At 28.4% G+C, this 18,859-nt stretch overlaps 1 protein-coding gene across 3 annotated transcripts in view; it reads right to left on the minus strand.

Moving 5' to 3' along the window:
- Window positions 1–18,859, minus strand: part of LOC111424450 (Secreted Wg-interacting molecule) — a 42,776-nt gene that overhangs the window by 907 nt on the left and 23,010 nt on the right. For all 3 annotated transcript variants that reach the window (XM_023057983.2, XM_023057984.2, XM_023057982.2), the window contains exons 2-3: window positions 4,180–5,215; window positions 3,975–4,126 (exon numbers count right to left, since the gene is read on the minus strand). In XM_023057983.2, the coding sequence (XP_022913751.1) occupies window positions 3,975–4,126; window positions 4,180–5,215 (1,188 nt within the window). The remainder of the gene's footprint in view (window positions 1–3,974; window positions 4,127–4,179; window positions 5,216–18,859) is intronic.

Genomic DNA, 18,859 nt, shown 5'->3' on the forward strand with positions numbered 1-18,859 from the left:
TTTCATGAATTTCGTTATTTTCAAAGCAGTTAATGATAACACTTGGATATCATAGCATGTTACAAAAAAACTTTTCGAACAAGAGTTATAGCAAATTTGATTCTTAGCAACATTGCTCTCTTGCACTTTTGCTCTCAGATGTATAGATATTGAGAAAAGTACGAAAATATAAAAATTTTATAAATTTAGTTGTTTTCAAAGCAGTTAATGAGAACACTTGGATATTGAAGCATATTACAAAAAAACGTTTACAACAAAAGTTGTAGTAAATTTTATTCTTAGCAATATTGCTCTCTTGCACTTTACCTCTCAGATGCATAGATATTGAGAAAAATACGAAAATATAGAAATTTCATGAATTTCGTTGTTTTTGAAGCAGTTAATGAGAACACTTGGATATTGAAGCATATTACAAAAAAACGTTTACAACAAAAGTTGTAGCAAATTTTATTCTTAGCAATATTGCTCTCTTGCACTTTACCTCTCAGATGCATAGATATTGAGAAAAATACGAAAATATAGAAATTTCATGAATTTCGTTGTTTTCGAAGCAGTTAATGATAACACCTGGATATCGCAGCATGTTACAAAAAAATGTTTACAACCAAAGTTGTAGCAAATTTGATTCTTAGCAACATTGCTCTCTTGCACTTTACCTCTCAGATGCATAGATATTGAGAAAAATACGAAAATATAAAAATTTTATAAATTTAGTTGTTTTCAAAGCAGTTAAGGATAACACTTGGATATCGCAGCATGTTACAAAAAAACTTTTCGAACAAGAGTTGTAGCAAATTTTATTGTTAGCAACATTGCTCTCTTGCACTGTTGCTCTCAGATGCATAGATATTGAGAAAAATACGAAAATATAAAAATTTTATAAATTTCGTTGTTTTCAAAGCAGTAAATGATAACACTTGGATATCGCAGCATGTTACAAAAAAACTTTTCGAACCAGAGTTGTAGCAAATTTTATTCTTAATAACATTGCTCTCTTGCACTTTAACTCTCAGATGCATAGATATTGAGAAAAATACGAAAATATTAAAATTTCATGAATTTCGTTGTTTTCAAAGCAGTTAATGATAACACTTGGATATCGCAGCATGTTACAAAAAAACTTTTCGAACAAGAGTTGTAGCAAATTTTATTCTTAGCAACATTGCTCTCTTGCACTTTTGCTCTGAGATGCATAGATATTGAGAAAAATACGAAAATATAAAAATTTTATAAATTTCGTTGTTTTCAAAGCAGTTAATGATAACACTTGGATATCGCAGCATGTTACAAAAAAACTTTTCAAACAAGAGTTGTAGCAAATTTTATTCTTAGCAACATTGCTCTCTTGCACTTTTGCTCTCAGATGTGTAGATATTGAAAAAAATACGAAAATATAAAAATTTTATAAATTTAGTTGTTTTCAAAGCAGTTAATGATAACACTTGGATATCGCAGCATGTTACAAAAAAACTTTTCGAATAAGAGTTATAGCAAATTTTATTCTTAGCAATATTGCTCTCTTGCACTTTACCTCTCAGATGCATAGATATTGAGAAAAATACGAAAATATAGAAATTTCATGAATTTCGTTGTTTTCGAAGCAGTTAATGATAACACCTGGATATCGCAGCATGTTACAAAAAAATGTTTACAACCAAAGTTGTAGCAAATTTGATTCTTAGCAACATTGCTCTCTTGCACTTTACCTCTCAGATGCATAGATATTGAGAAAAATACGAAAATATAAAAATTTTATAAATTTAGTTGTTTTCAAAGCAGTTAATGAGAACACCTGGATATCGCAGCATGTTACAAAAAAATGTTTACAACCAAAGTTGTAGCAAATTTGATTCTTAGCAACATTGCTCTCTTGCACTTTACCTCTCAGATGCATAGATATTGAGAAAAATACGAAAATATAAAAATTTTATAAATTTAGTTGTTTTCAAAGCAGTTAATGAGAACACCTGGATATCGCAGCATGTTACAAAAAAATGTTTACAACCAAAGTTGTAGCAAATTTGATTCTTAGCAACATTGCTCTCTTGCACTTTACCTCTCAGATGCATAGATATTGAGAAAAATACGAAAATATAAAAATTTTATAAATTTAGTTGTTTTCAAAGCAGTTAAGGATAACACTTGGATATCGCAGCATGTTACAAAAAAACTTTTCGAACAAGAGTTGTAGCAAATTTTATTGTTAGCAACATTGCTCTCTTGCACTGTTGCTCTCAGATGCATAGATATTGAGAAAAATACGAAAATATAAAAATTTTATAAATTTCGTTGTTTTCAAAGCAGTAAATTATAACACTTGGATATCGCAGCATGTTACAAAAAAACTTTTCGAACCAGAGTTGTAGCAAATTTTATTCTTAATAACATTGCTCTCTTGCACTTTAACTCTCAGATGCATAGATATTGAGAAAAATACGAAAATATTAAAATTTCATGAATTTCGTTGTTTTCAAAGCAGTTAATGATAACACTTGGATATCGCAGCATGTTACAAAAAAACTTTTCGAACAAGAGTTGTAGCAAATTTTATTCTTAGCAACATTGCTCTCTTGCACTTTTGCTCTGAGATGCATAGATATTGAGAAAAATACGAAAATATAAAAATTTTATAAATTTCGTTGTTTTCAAAGCAGTTAATGATAACACTTGGATATCGCAGCATGTTACAAAAAAACTTTTCAAACAAGAGTTGTAGCAAATTTTATTCTTAGCAACATTGCTCTCTTGCACTTTTGCTCTCAGATGTGTAGATATTGAAAAAAATACGAAAATATAAAAATTTTATAAATTTAGTTGTTTTCAAAGCAGTTAATGATAACACTTGGATATCGCAGCATGTTACAAAAAAACTTTTCGAACAAGAGTTGTAGAAAATTTGATTCTTAGCAACATTGCTCTTTTGTACTTTTGCTCTCAGATGTATAGATATTGAGAAAAATACGGAAATATAAAAATTTTATAAATTTCGTTGTTTTCAAAGCAGTTAATGATAACATTTGGATATCGCAACATGTTACAAAAAAACTTTTCGAACAAGAGTTGTAGCAAATTTTATTCTTAGCAACATTGCTCTCTTGCACTTTTGTTCTCAGATGCATAGATATTGAGAAAAATACGAAAATATAGAAATTTCATAAATGTCGTTGTTTTCAAAGCAGTTAATGATAACACTTGGATATCGCAGCATGTTACAAAAAAACTTTTCGAACCAGAGTTGTAGCAAATTTTATTCTTAGTAACATTGCTCTCTTGCACTTTAACTCTCAGATGCATAGATATTGAGAAAAATACGAAAATATAGAAATTTCATAAATTTCGTTGTTTTCAAAGCAGTTAATGATAACACTTGGATATCGCAGCATGTTACAAAAAACTTTTCGAACAAGAGTTGTAGCAAATTTGATTCTTAGCAACATTGCTCTCTTGTACTTTTGCTGTCAGATGAATAGATATTGAGAAAAATACAAAAATATAAAAATTTTATTAATTTAGTTGTTTTCAAAGCAGTTAATGATAACACTTGGATATCGCAGCATGTTACAAAAAAACTTTTCGAATAAGAGTTATAGCAAATTTTATTCTTAGCAATATTGCTCTTTTGCACTTTTGCTCTCAGATGCATAGATATTGAGAAAAATACGAAAATATAGAAATTTCATGAACTTCGTAAGTTTTAGTGTAAAAGTTTTCGCAAACTTTAATCTTAACAATATTGCTCTTTTACACTTTTGTTCTCAGATGCATAAATTTCAAGAAAATTTTGAAAAGGTGTAAATGAGACGAATTCGTGGTTTTACATCTTATTGTTGGTAAAATCCCGTGCATTGAGAACGTTTTAGAGAGAAAGTTTTGGTGTAAAATTTGTGTAAAAGAAAGGTTCTCTTGTTATAGTCAAAATTGTATATATTGGGTCTAACTTCGCATAGTTAAAATATTTTATTATTATAATTTACCCAATATTTTTGCACTCCAGAATAAGAATATTCTTCACCCCACCCAACAATTCTAACGGAATGATATCCAGTTCTATCATTATCAGTTAAATCAGTATGTTTGTAAATACCTCCTTGGTAAGAAAAGAAATCATGATACACTTTCATTGTGGCTACAAAAAGAAATTTGGATTTACATCAATCAATTAATGATAACCATAATTACCTTGTACTGGTCCACTATGCATAATTTCATACATAATATCAGATTCGTTAGCAACTCTATGAGCTGGTGAAACCATATATCTATCGGTGCGAAATTCATTGGTAGGTTGTGCACAACGAGCTGTTTTTAAATTTCCACTCCTTGGGAAAGGACATTTTTCATTAGTACCTTTATAAGGAAAACAATCATTGTCGACTAAACCGAATTTTCTAAAATAATTCCAAGCTCTATCAAGATGACCACCATCACAGCTTTGTTGACCGCGATTATCACAAGATAAAAGATGTTGAGCGCTGAGTTGGACGACTTCCAACCCTTTCGAAATCACAGCGTATCTATCTGAAGCTACCGCTACAGTTGATAAAGCCCAAGAAGAACCACACCATCCTTGATCAATGATACCTGATATGTATCCAGGCCATGTTTTGTCCGAATCAAATTCTTTTGGTAAAGTATATGGGTCGTAAACGAGTCTAACTGGATTCATTCTTTTAACGAAACGATGCGGTTGTTTCGTACCTAATCGTAATCTGATACCTTCTTCATGTTTTCTACCCCAAAATTTGGTATAATTCGTAGCAGTCCATCCATATCTGGCATAATGTTGATTAACAGTGTTAATAACATCCGGTTCAATTAAACAAGTATGTTTTTCGCATAAAATCTCCGCAAATGTCATATTCCACAAATTACATTTACACAAATTGCAATTATCCTTAATGCTTTTATTAACTTCGACCACTTGGTTTTGATAGCGACAACTTGCAACAATCGGCTCGGGGTCATTTCTGCAAACGCTCCAATAATCCGGGCAACAGTCTTCATCTTTTCTTGAATCACAGAAATCATCGCAATAACATAATGTACCTAAAATCGGTCTTGAACAGGCATCCATTCGTCCTGAACAACATCTTGGTCCAGTTTTTGTTAGACAATAGTCCCCTTGGAGATCGAAAGCCGGTCGTACTGTATGAATTTCATTGACGCAAAGTGATGATATCACCAATAACGTTAATAACCATTGTATGCCATACATCTAAAAAATGAGAAGAGGAAGTTTATTTAATGTTACACAATTTTTCTGGTAAATCTAGGACGTTTAAACCAAAAGAGCCACAGAGATTAAAACCACTTCCTTATCGTTAAGAAAACGACATTTTTTTGCGGTATGGACCAAAAAAAATTGATAACAGATTTTATTTTTGTAAATAAATAAATCCGTAACTGAAAGTTGCATAAATTTAGAAAAAAAGTAAATGAGGATTTTGGGATGTCATAAATTTTTAAGTAACATCCAAACAATGGGATTAAACCTTTACAACATAAATAAACATTCAGATTTTCCAAGAATAAAAGATTATGTAAAAAGATCATGGAAAAAATGAGGTTTTTTTTTGATTATCGTTCATAAAACACAAACAATCTAAATATTTATTTAATGATGTAATAATATTCGAAGAGATAATTGTGGTTAATTTTCTTTGATGATATTTAGATAATTACTTGGAAATTTTACAGGTAATAAAGTCCCGAAGTTATTAAACGTAAAAGTACCATAAAATGAAGAGATTTCGATTCAATGCGCGTTAATAGGTCCAGAAATATTTACTTTTTATTACATTTTATGCCATAAAAATTTGTATACGAAATTGGATTATATAAATCGAAACGCCGAATGATTCAGAAAGCTATAAACAGGTTAAATTATAACGATATGTTATTTTCGGATTGAAAATTGTTTCCCGTTCCAATCTTTACGACAAATCGATTTGAATTGTTTAAAATTAGATGCATTCACGAATTCCATTCCTCTGGTAACTGACCGTTAGGAATTTCCGGTTAATATTTAAAGCGCTCTAAAAAGTTAAAAATAATTTACAGCTTGACAATTTCCGACCAAACAATACCTTATAAGATATACATCTGCTATAGACTATTTGAATTAATCATTGAATATTATCAACTTACTTGGGATAAAATCTTTTATATATCGGTTTAGTGTTAGTTCTAGTTTTGCACTAGCAGTATTACTAGAACTAACACAAGACTTAGAACTAGAATCATTCGGGATTAGCCGTCTTGAAAGACGTGCGGCTAAATCCGAATATTTCTAGTTCTCGGTCTAGTGTTAATTCTAGTTTTGCACTAGTACTATCACTAGAACTAATACAAGACCTAGAACTAGAATCATTCGGGTTTAGCCGTCTTGAAAGACGTGCGGCTAAATCCGAATATTTCTAATTCTCGGTCTAGTGTTAATTCTAGTTTTGCACTAGTACTATCACTAGAACTAACACAAGACCTAGAACTAGAATCATTCGGGTTTAGCCGTCTTGAAAGACGTGCGGCTAAATCCGAATACTTCTAGTTCTCGGTCTAGTGTTAGTTCTAGTTTTGCAGTAGCACTATGACTAGAACTAACACAAGACCTAGAACTAGAATCATTCGGGTTTAGCCGTCTTGAAAGACGTGCGGCTAAATCCGACTATTTCATTCATATCGTTAACAGCCAATAAGAATTCGCGGTTTTCCGTCAATTACGAGTATTTCAGCGGTTATTTGGCCGTAACCATGGAGAACGATAATACGAACCTTTGTATTATCGCTTGTTTGACATTTAATTAATTTCGAGACATCCATGCATGTTTCTATAACAATCAATGTAATTTATTAAAAAATATAAAAATTCTAAAAATATGTATATTTTTTATTCATGAAATAGTCTAGCCATATACAACACGACAATCGAAAATACACGAATCTCGACGTATTGCCTGAAACACCACGAGACCGAAGGTCGAGTGGTGTTTTTTCTCGTATTATCGAGTATTTTCGATCGTCTTGTTGTATAATATATGAATATTTCTAGTTCTCGGTCTAGTGTTAATTCTAGTTTTGCACTATCACTATCACTAGAACTAACACAAGACCTAGAACTAGAATCATTCGGGTTTAGCCGTCTTGAAAGACGTGCGGCTAAATCCGAATATTTCTAGTTCTCGGTCTAGTGTTAATTCTAGTTTTGCGCTAGCACTATCACTAGAACTAACACAAGATCTAGAACTAGAATCATTCGGGTTTAGCCGTCTTGAAAGACGTGCGGCTAAATCCGAGTGTTTCTAGTTCTCGGTCTAGTGTTAGTTCTAGTTTTGCACTAACACTATCGCTAGAACTAACACAAGACCTAGAACTAGAATCATTCGGGTTTAGCCGTCTTGAAAGACGTGCGGCTAAATCCGAGTGTTTCTAGTTCTCGGTCTAGTGTTAGTTCTAGTTTTGCACTAACACTATCACTAGAACTAACACAAGACCTAGAACTAGAATCATTCGGGTTTAGCCGTCTTGAAAGACGTGCGGCTAAATCCGAATATTTCTAGTTCTCGGTCTAGTGTTAATTCTAGTTTTGCACTAGCACTATCACTAGAACTAACACAAGACCTAGAACTAGAATCATTCGGGTTTAGCCGTCTTGAGAGACGTGCGGCTAAATCCGAATGTTTCTTGTTCTCGGTCTAGTGTTAGTTCTAGTTTTGCAGTAGCACTATCACTAGATCTAACATAAGACCTAGAACTAGAATCATTCGGGTTTAGCCGTCTTGAAAGACGTGCGGCTAAATCCGAATATTTCTAGTTCTCGGTCTAGTGTTAATACTAGTTTTGCACTAGCACTATCACTAGAACTAACACAAGACCTAGAACTAGAATCATTCGGGTTTAGCTGTCTTGAAAGACGTGCGGCTAAATCCGAATGTTTCTTGTTCTCGGTCTAGTGTTAGTTCTAGTTTTGCAGTAGCACTATCACTAGATCTAACATAAGACCTAGAACTAGAATCATTCGGGTTTAGCCGTCTTGAAAGACGTGCGGCTAAATCCGAATATTTCTAGTTCTCGGTTTAGTGTTAATTCTAGTTTTGCACTAGCACTATCACTAGAACTAACACAAGACCTAGAACTAGAATCATTCCGTTTAGCCGTCTTGAGAGACGTTACTACAGAGACGTCTTCTGAGACAATAAATGGCTATCTATCTATCTATCTATCTACTATCACTAGAACTAACACAAGATCTAGAACTAGAATCATTCAGGTTTAGCCGTCTTGAGAGACGTGCGGCTAACTCCGAATGTTTCTTGTTCTCGGTCTAGTGTTAGTTCTAGTTTTGCACTAGCACCATCACTAAAACTAACACAAGACCTAGAACTAGAAACATTTCGTTTAGACCTCTCATAAGATGGCTGATAAATGACAGGTAGCGCTAGTTAGCATAAAATATCACTATGTTGCATATTTCTGTTGAACCAAAACTCGAACTAACACTAGACCTAGATCTAGAAAGATTAGGGATTATTAATTATTTTTTATTAATACTTTCTAGTTCTAGGTCTAGTGTTAGTTCTAGTTTTACACCAGCACCATCACTAGAACTAAGACACGACCTAGAACTAGAATCATTCGGATTTAGCCGTCTTGAAAGACGTGCGGCTAAATCCGAATATTTCTTGTTCTCGGTCTAGTGTTAGTTCTAGTTTTGCACTAGCTAAATCCGAATATTTCTAGTTCTCGGTCTAGTGTTGGTTCTAGTTTTGCACTAGCACTATCTCCAAAACTAACACGAGACATAGAACTAGAAACACTCAGGTTTAGCCGTCTTGAAAGACCAGTACATTCGTGTATTAAACTATATATATAAAAACTTAAAACTAAACATCGAAATAAACAATGATAAAACGACGATAACTTTAGGAAATGGATTGATGTGACTTCTGCAAAGCTATTCAATGCAGTATTGGAAACAATGTTTGTAGAAGAAGAATGAAAAAACTTGGGAATAAGAATAAATGGGTTATGGTTGAACAGGCTAAAGTTTGCTGTTGACATAGTACTTATATGAAAAAACGAAACAGTAGTAAGAAAAATGCTAGAAACACTATCGAGAAGAGGAAAGCAAATTGGTCTGGAGATAAATATGAGCAACACAAAAGCAATGTACATAAATTATGAACAAAAAAATAAAATAATTGTTAATGGAAAGAAAATCGACAAAGTAGAACATTTCGAATATCTCGGACAAAAGATTACAACTAAAAACACACAAGAAGAAATAACACGGAGAATGACAATGGGAGGGCAGATGTTTAATAGATACAAAAATATATGGAAATCAAACATAGAAATGGAGGAAAAGAAAAAATTGTGTGAAAGGTGTGTCTTCCCTGTCATCATTTATGGATGCGAGACAATTATGGATATTAACAAACAAAATGATTAAAAAAATTAGAGTAACAGCAAGAGCAATGCATAGAAGGATATTGGAAAAATAGTATTGGACCGAAAGTGGAATTGGGCGGGTCATATTATAAGAGTAAAAGATAACAGATGGACCAAGAAAATCTTAGAATGATACCCAATGGACAAAAAGAGAAGAAAAGAAAGACCAACTGCCAGCTGGGAAGATGAGTTTAAGAGGAGTTGTGGTGGAGTAACATGGCACAGGATAGCTTGGGACCGACAAGAATGGAATTGAATGAAGGAGATATACCAGGAAGTATGGCTTTATACGGACTAAATATCACGAGCATACGAACTCAGTCTCATTATGTGAATACCACGGTTGACACCGAAATAGTTACCAAAACAAACAAGAGTGAAGATGAAATTTTGATTTGTTAAATTGTATCATAAATGAAAGGTTAAGCTTACAATATTAATATTAATTTAGTGTTAAATGTACAAAAGTTTATATGAGTTGTTTCTTTTTGTTGGTGACAATAAATGGCTATCTATCTATCTATCTATCTACTATCACTAGAACTAACACAACACCTAGTACCAGAATCATTCGGGTTTAGCCGTCTTGAAAGACGTGCGGCTAAATCCGAATGTTTCTAGTTCTCGGTCTAGTGTTGGTTCTAGTTTTGCACTAGCACTATCTCTAAAACTAACACAAGACCTAGTACTAGAATCATTCGGGTTTGGCCGTCTTGAAAGACGTGGGGCTAAACCAGAATGTTTCTAGTTCTAGGTCTAGTCTTAGTTCTAGTGACAGTCGTAGGTAGCACTAGTTAGCATAAAATATCACTATGATGCATATTTTTATTGCATTAAAACTAGAACTAACACTAGACCTAGAACTAGAAAGTTTCGAGTTTAGCCGTGTGTCTCTTAAAATGGCCGGTAAATGGCAGGTAACGGCAGTTAGCATAAAATATCACTATGTTGCATATTTTTATTGAACTAAAACTAGAACTAACACTAGACCTAGAACTAGAAAGATTGGGGTTTAGTCGTTTTAAGAGACGCACTGCTAAACCCGACACTTTCTAGTTCTAGGTCTAGTGTTAGTTCTAGTTTTACACCAGCACTATCACTAGAACTAACACAAGACCTAGAACTAGAACTAGAATCATTCGGGTTTAGCCGTCTTGAAAGACGTGCTACTAAATCCGAATATTTCTAGTTCTCGGTCTAGTGTTAATTCTAGTTCTGCACTGGCACTATCACTAGAACTAACACAAGACCAAGAACTAGAATCATTCGGGTTTAGCCGTCTTGAAAGACGTGCGGCTAAATCCGAATATTTCTAGTTCTCGGTCTAGTGTTAATTCTAGTTTTGCAGTAGCACTATCACTAGAACTAACACAAGACCTAGAACTAGAATCATTCGGGTTTAGCCGTCTTGAAAGACGTGCGGCTAAATCCGAATGTTTCTAGTTCTCGGTCTAGTGTTAATTCTAGTTTTGCAGTAGTACTATCACTAGAACTAACACAAGACCTAGAACTAGAATCATTCCGTTTAGCCGTCTTGAGAGACGTTACTACAAAGACGTCTTGTGAGTTATATGAAATTCCCAGCATATAACCCATTAACTACCATTGATTGAGTTACCAACCCCCAAGGGTGAAAGTTTCCATCTTTGCAATTTGACAATTTTTACTAAAACTAAATTGATTACAACTCATAAAACAGTATAGATATAAAAAAAGTTTGTAATCAAGAATAAGTTCTAATTAACCATAAATGCATTCGATATAAATTATTTTAATCCATCATTAAGTATTACCAACCTACAAAAATTAATATCCCCATCTAACCACTTTGGAAATATTAGACATATTAATCCTTAATTACTTATAAAATAATACAGAAAATGTCGTATTGTTTTAAATGATGATGTTTATGTTATGATGTTATCTGATTTGAAAATTAAGCAAAGAAAAAATAAATTTTCAAAAATTTATTGAAAAAACAAAGAGATATTAACGTATGTTTTTGTTTTGATCTACTTCTTTTCATGAATCTACTTTCGGAAAAAAATAACGCTCGGATGCATAAATTTAAAACTGAAGCTTTGAAACAAGTCTAATTATGAAGGCGACCTATAAAATCGCCATAAATAAACTCGAAAAGAAACCCGTATTTCGTCCACACCGTCGTTTTTCTGTGCCCCTTTTACAAAAAGTTAACGCGCTTTCGAAAATAGACTCGAACCTGCTCGCCTTTTTGGTCATTTCAAATAAAGAAAAAGTAATATAAACAATTCCAGCTTTTTTTTTCGTGTGCGTAAAGAAACACAAACAATCAATCTTCATAATATAAATCTTTTTAACGTTTTAATCTTAATCATTCATACCGTTAGGAAATATTTAAATAAGTAGTAACCAGTATTTGTTTACGTTTATGCTACAGCTGATTCAAGGTCTCTGTCAGCTGAAATAGCTTATTCGAATTACTGCACGCTTCTGACAAAACTTGCCAGCAGACCAAACGAAATGAAACGACGATTGCGACATTAGTTTTTCAAAATAAAGGTATGATGCCATTGAGAAAATTATAAATAGCGGTTTTCTTACTACATCAATGATAAACATAGAATTCCTAATTGTTTTTAATTTTTTTATAAAGTTAATTAAGAGGTAAAATAAATGAGATTTAATATAAATGAAAATTAGAAAAAAAACAACTTTTTTCATTATCTTAATATTTGACCTTGTACTAGATAAACATATTTTAAGATTATCCTTGATAATTCACCTAAAAACCTTTTTTTTAAAGCCGGATAAGGACTTTGTTGTGAAGCTTAAGATACATGGAAATGACGTGTCAAGTGGTACTTAAAAAATTTAAAAGCGGATTTTCGTAAATATTTCGAAATATCTCGATAAAATTCATTTAAAATATAATTGGAGTTTCTTACAAAAGATTTTTTTTCGTGATAAAATTGTGTAAAAAAACTTGAGGACAAAGTTCAACTTAACTCACAGGAAATTAGTTTTCAGAGCATAACGAGTCTACGTGTTTGAGATTCACGACTCAGCTCATCTTCTCGTATTTCATTCCGGGAACGAATAAAAATGATAAATGTTGCAGTTTTATGTATCTTTAATAGTTAAATTAGTGACATTTATTACGGTTTCTTAATTATTCTTTAATTTTTAAGAATTAGACAAAATTTTATATATTCCACTTATAAAGCGAATATCGCTATTGGTCAGTTCCAATTCTTATGCTAAAGTTTTAAAAATTCTATCTTCAAGTCAAAATAAGTAAGTAAACATTAAAAGAGTCAATAACGCCATTAACGCTTTGCTTTTTCTTTTCTTTGGAAAGGTTAAACTATTCTTTTTTTTGACGCTTAGTATTCTGGTTGTACTCAAACTCCCAAGACTTAGCAACAGTAAATAGACCACAAAATTATTATTTTACACATCATTCACCTCATTCTTGAGGACATTCTGAAAATTTCAATAATATTGTCTTATAGTTTTTATATCATATCATAAACTAGACTCTTTTAGCTTCAATTTAACTTACATAATATATCATGATTCTTTAAAATACAGTCAATATGATTTATTGAAAATTTTGTATTATTTTTTAATTTATAAATTTGGCAATTTCTTCTTTAACAATTTTTTTCTGGAAATTTCAATGATATTGTCTTATAGTTTTTATATCATATCATAAACTAGACTCTTTTAGCTTCAATTTAACATACCTATCATATCATGATTCTTTAAAATACAGTCAATATGATTTATTGAAAATTTTGTATTATTTTTTAATTTATATAAATTTGGCAATTTCTTCTTAAAAAATTTTTTTCTGGAAATTTCAATGATATTGTCTTATAGTTTTTATATCATATCATAAACTAGACTCTTTAACCTTCAATTTAACATACATATCATAATTCATAAAAATACAGTAGATATGATTTATTGCAAATTTTGTGTTTATTAACTTATAAATTTGGCCATTTTTGCTTTAACAATTTTTTCTGGAAATTTCAATAATATTGTGTTATAGTTTTTATATAATATCATAAACTAGAATCTTTAAGCTTCAATTTAACATTCATAGCATGTTATGCTTCTTAAAAATACAGCAGTTATGATTTATTGCAAATTTTGTAATTTTTTAATTTATAAATTTGGCAATCTCTTCTTTAACAATTTTTTTGTGGAAATTTCAGCTTACCTTCAATTTAACATACATATCATATCATGATTCTTAAAAATACAGTGAATATGATTTATTGAAAATTTGGTACTATTTTTTAATTTATAAATTTGACAATTTCTTCTTTCACAATTTTTTTCTGGAAATTTCAATAATATTATCTGATAGTTTTTATATCATATCATATACTAGAGTCTTTAAGCTTCAATTTAACATACATATCATATCATGATTCTTAAAAATACAGTGAATATGATTTATTGAAAATTTTGTACTATTTTTTAGTTTATAAATTTGACAATTTCTTCTTTAACAATTTTTTTCTGGAAATTTCAATAATATTGTGTTATAGTTTTTATATAATATCAAAAACTAGACTCTTTTACCTTCAATTTAACATATATCATATCATGATTCTTAAAGATACAGTCAATATGATTCTGTCAAAATTTCGTATTAATTTTGGTTTATAGATTTGACAACTTCTTCTTTAACAATTTTTTCCTGGAAATTTCAATAATATTATGTGATAATTTTTATATCATATCATAAACTAGAATCTTTAAGCTTAAATTTGACATACATATCATATTATAATTCTTAAAAATACAGTAGATATGATTTATTGCAAATTTTGTATTTATAAATTTGGCAATTTCTTTTTTACCAATTTTTTTCTGGAAATTTCAATAATATTGTGTTATAGTTTTTATATCATATCATAAACTAGACTCTTTTAGCTTCAATTTAACATACATATCATATCATAATTCTTAAAAATACAGTAGATATGATTTATTGCAAATTTTGTATTTTTTAATTTATAAATTTGGCAATTTCTTCTTTAACAATTTTTTCCTGGAAATTTCAATAATATTATCTGATAGTTTTTATATCATACCATAAACTAGAATCTTTAAGCTTTAATTTAACATACATATCATATTATGATTCTTAAAAATACAGTAGAAATGATTTATTGCAAATTTTGTATTTATAAATTTGGCAATTTCTTCTTTACCAATTTTTTTCTGGAAATTTCAATAATATTGTGTTATAGTTTTTATATAATATCAAAAACTAGACTCTTTTACCTTCAATTTAACATACATCATATCATGATTCTTAAAGATACAGTCAATATGATTCTGTCAAAATTTCGTATTAATTTTGGTTTATAGATTTGACAGCTCCTTCTTTAACAATTCTTTCCTGGAAATTTCAATAATATTATGTGATAGTTTTTATATCATATCATAAACTAGAATCTTTAAGCTTAAATTTGACATACATATCATATTATAATTCTTAAAAATACAGTAGATATGATTTATTGCAAATTTTGTATTTATAAATTTGGCAATTTCTTCTTTAACAATTTTTTCCTGGAAATTTCAATAATATTATCTGATAGTTTTTATATCGTATCATAAACTAGACTGTTTTAGCTTCAATTTAACATACATATCAAATCATGATTCTTAAAAATACAGTGAATATGATTTATTGAAAATTTTGTACTATTTTTTAGTTTATAAATTTGACAATTTCTTCTTTAACAATTTTTTTCTGGAAATTTCAATAATATTATCTGATAGTTTTTATATCATATCATAAACTAGACTCTTTTAGCTTCAATTTAATATACATATCATATTATGATTCTTAAAAATACAGTAGATATGATTTATTGCAAATTTTGTATTTATTAATTTATAAACTTAGCAATTTTTTCCTGGAAATTTCAATAATATTATGTGATAGTTCTTATATCATATCATAAACTAGAATCTTTCAGCTTAAATTTGACATATATATCATATTATAATTCTTAAAAATACAGTAGATATGATTTATTGCAAATTTTGTATTTATAAATTTGGCAATTTCTTCTTTAACAATTTCTTTCTGGAAATTTCAATAATATTATCTGATAGTTTTTATATCATATCATAAACTAGACTCTTTTAGCTTCAATTTAATATACATATCATATTATGATTCTTAAAAATACAGTAGATATGATTTATTGCAAATTTTGTATTTATTAATTTATAAATTTAGCAATTTTTTCCTGGAAATTTCAATAATATTGTGTTATAGTTTTTATATAATATCAAAAACTAGACTCTTTTACCTTCAATTTAACATACATCATATCATGATTTTTAAAGATACAGTCAATATGATTCTGTCAAAATTTCGTATTAATTTTGGTTTATAGATTTGACAGCTTCTTCTTTAACAATTTTTTCCTGTAAATTTCAATAACATTATGTGATAGTTTTTATATCATATCATAAACTAGACTCTTTTAGCTTCAATTTAACATACATATCATATCATAATTCTTAAAAATACAGTAGATATGATTTATTGCAAATTTTGTATTTTTTAATTTATAAATTTGGCAATTTCTTCTTTAACAATTTTTTTCTGGAAATTTCAATAACATTATGTGATAGTTTTTATATCATATCATAAACTAGACTCTTTTAGCTTCAATTTAACATACATATCACATCATAATTCTTAAAAACACAGTAGATATGATTTATTGCAAATTTTGTATTTTTTAATTTATAAATTTGGCAATTTCTTCTTTAACAATTTTTTTCTGGAAATTTCAATAATATTGTCTTATAGTTTCTATATCATATCATAAACTAGACTCTTTTAGCTTCAATTTAACATACATATCATATCATAATTCTTAAAAATACAGTAGATATGATTTATTGCAAATTTTGTATTTTTTAATTTATAAATTTGGCAATTTCTTCTTTAACAATTTTTTTCTGGAAATTTTAATAATATTGTCTTATAGTTTTTATATCATATCATAAACTAGACTCTTTTAGCTTCAATTTAACATACATATCATATCATAATTCTTAAAAATACAGTAGATATGATTTATTGCAAATTTTGTATTTTTTAATTTATAAATTTGGCAATTTCTTCTTTAACAATTTTTTTTCTGGAAATTTTAATAATATTGTCTTATAGTTTTTATATCATATCATAAACTAGACTCTTTTAGCTTCAATTTAACATACATAGCATCATAATTCTTAAAAATACAGTAGATATGATTTATTGCAAATTTTGTATTTTTTAATTTATAAATTTGGCAATTTCTTCTTTAACAATTTTTCCCTGGAAATTTCGATAATATTATCTGATAGTTTTTGTATCATATCATAAACTAGAATCTTTAAGCTTCAATTTAACATACATATCATATCATAATTCTTAAAAATACAGTAGATATGATTTATTGCAAATTTTGTATTTTTTAATTTATAAATTTGGCAATTTCTTCTTTAACAATTTTTCCCTGGAAATTTCGATAATATTATCTGATAGTTTTTGTATCATATCATAAACTAGAATCTTTAAGCTTCAATTTAACATACATATCATATCATAATTCTTAAAAATACAGTAGATATGATTTATTGCAAATTTTGTATTTTTTAATTTATAAATTTGGCAATTTCTTCTTTAACAATTTTTTTCTGGAAATTTCAATAACATTATGTGATAGTTTTTATATCATATCATAAACTAGACTCTTTTAACTTCAATTTAACATACATATCATATCATAATTCTTAAAAACACAGTAGATATGATTTATTGCAAATTTTGTAGTTTTTAAGTTATAAATTTGGTAATTTCTTCTTTAACAATTTTTTCCTGGAAATTTCAATAAGATTATGTGATAGTTTTTATATCATATCGTAAACCAGACTCCTTAAGCTTCAATTTAACATACATATCATATCATAATTCTTAAAAATACAGTAGATATGATTTATTGCAAATTTTGTATTTTTTAATTTATAAATTTGGCAATTTCTTCCTGGAAATTTCAATAATATTATGTGATAGTTTTTATATCATATCATAAACTAGAATCTTTAAGCTTAAATTTAACATACATATCATATTATGATTCTTAAAAATACAGTAGATATGATTTATTACAAATTTTGTATTTATAAATTTGGCAATTTCTTCTTTACCAATTTTTTTCTGGAAATTTCAATAATATTCTCTTATAGTTTTTATATCATATCATAAACTAGACTCTTTTAGTTTCAATTTAACATACATATCATATCATAATTCTTAAAAATACAGTAGATATGATTTATTGCAAATTTTGTATTTTTTAATTTATAAATTTGGCAATTTCTTCTTTAACAATTTTTTTCTGGAAATTTCAATAATATTATCGTATAGTTTTTATATCATATCATAAACTAGAATCATTAAGCTTCAATTTAACATACATATCATATTATGATTCTTAAAAATACAGTAGATATGATTTATTGCAAATTTTGTATTTATAAATTTGGCAATTTCTTTTTTACCAATTTTTTTCTGGAAATTTTAATAATATTGTCTTATAGTTTTTATATCATATCGTAAACTAGACTCTTTTCGCTTCAATTTAACATACATATCATATCATAATTCTTAAAAATACAGTAGATATGATTTATTGCAAATTTTGTATTTTTTAATTTATAAATTTGGCAATTTCTTCTTTAACAATTTTTTTCTGGAAATTTTAATAATATTGTCTTATAGTTTTTATATCATATCATAAACTAGACTCTTTTAGCTTCAATTTAACATACATATCATATCATAATTCTTAAAAATACAGTAGATATGATTTATTGCAAATTTTGTATTTTTTAATTTATAAATTTGGCAATTTCTTCTTTAACAATTTTTTTTCTGGAAATTTTAATAATATTGTCTTATAGTTTTTATATCATATCATAAACTAGACTCTTTTAGCTTCAATTTAACATACATAGCATCATAATTCTTAAAAATACAGTAGATATGATTTATTGCAAATTTTGTATTTTTTAATTTATAAATTTGGCAATTTCTTCTTTAACAATTTTTTTCTGGAAATTTCAATAATATTATTTTATAGTTTTTATATCATATCATAAACTAGACTCTTTTAGCTTCAATTTAATATACATATCATATTATGATTCTTAAAAATACAGTAGATATGATTTATTGCAATTTTTGTATTTATTAATTTATAAATTTAGCAATTTTTTCTTTAACAATTTTTTTCTGGAAATTTCAATAATATTGTGTTATAGTTTTTATATAATATCAAAAACTAGACTCTTTTACCTTCAATTTAACATACATATCATATCATGATTCTTAAAG

The sequence above is a fragment of the Onthophagus taurus genome, chromosome 7, assembly GCF_036711975.1.
Source record: "Onthophagus taurus isolate NC chromosome 7, IU_Otau_3.0, whole genome shotgun sequence".
Lineage (NCBI taxonomy): Eukaryota > Metazoa > Arthropoda > Insecta > Coleoptera > Scarabaeidae > Onthophagus > Onthophagus taurus.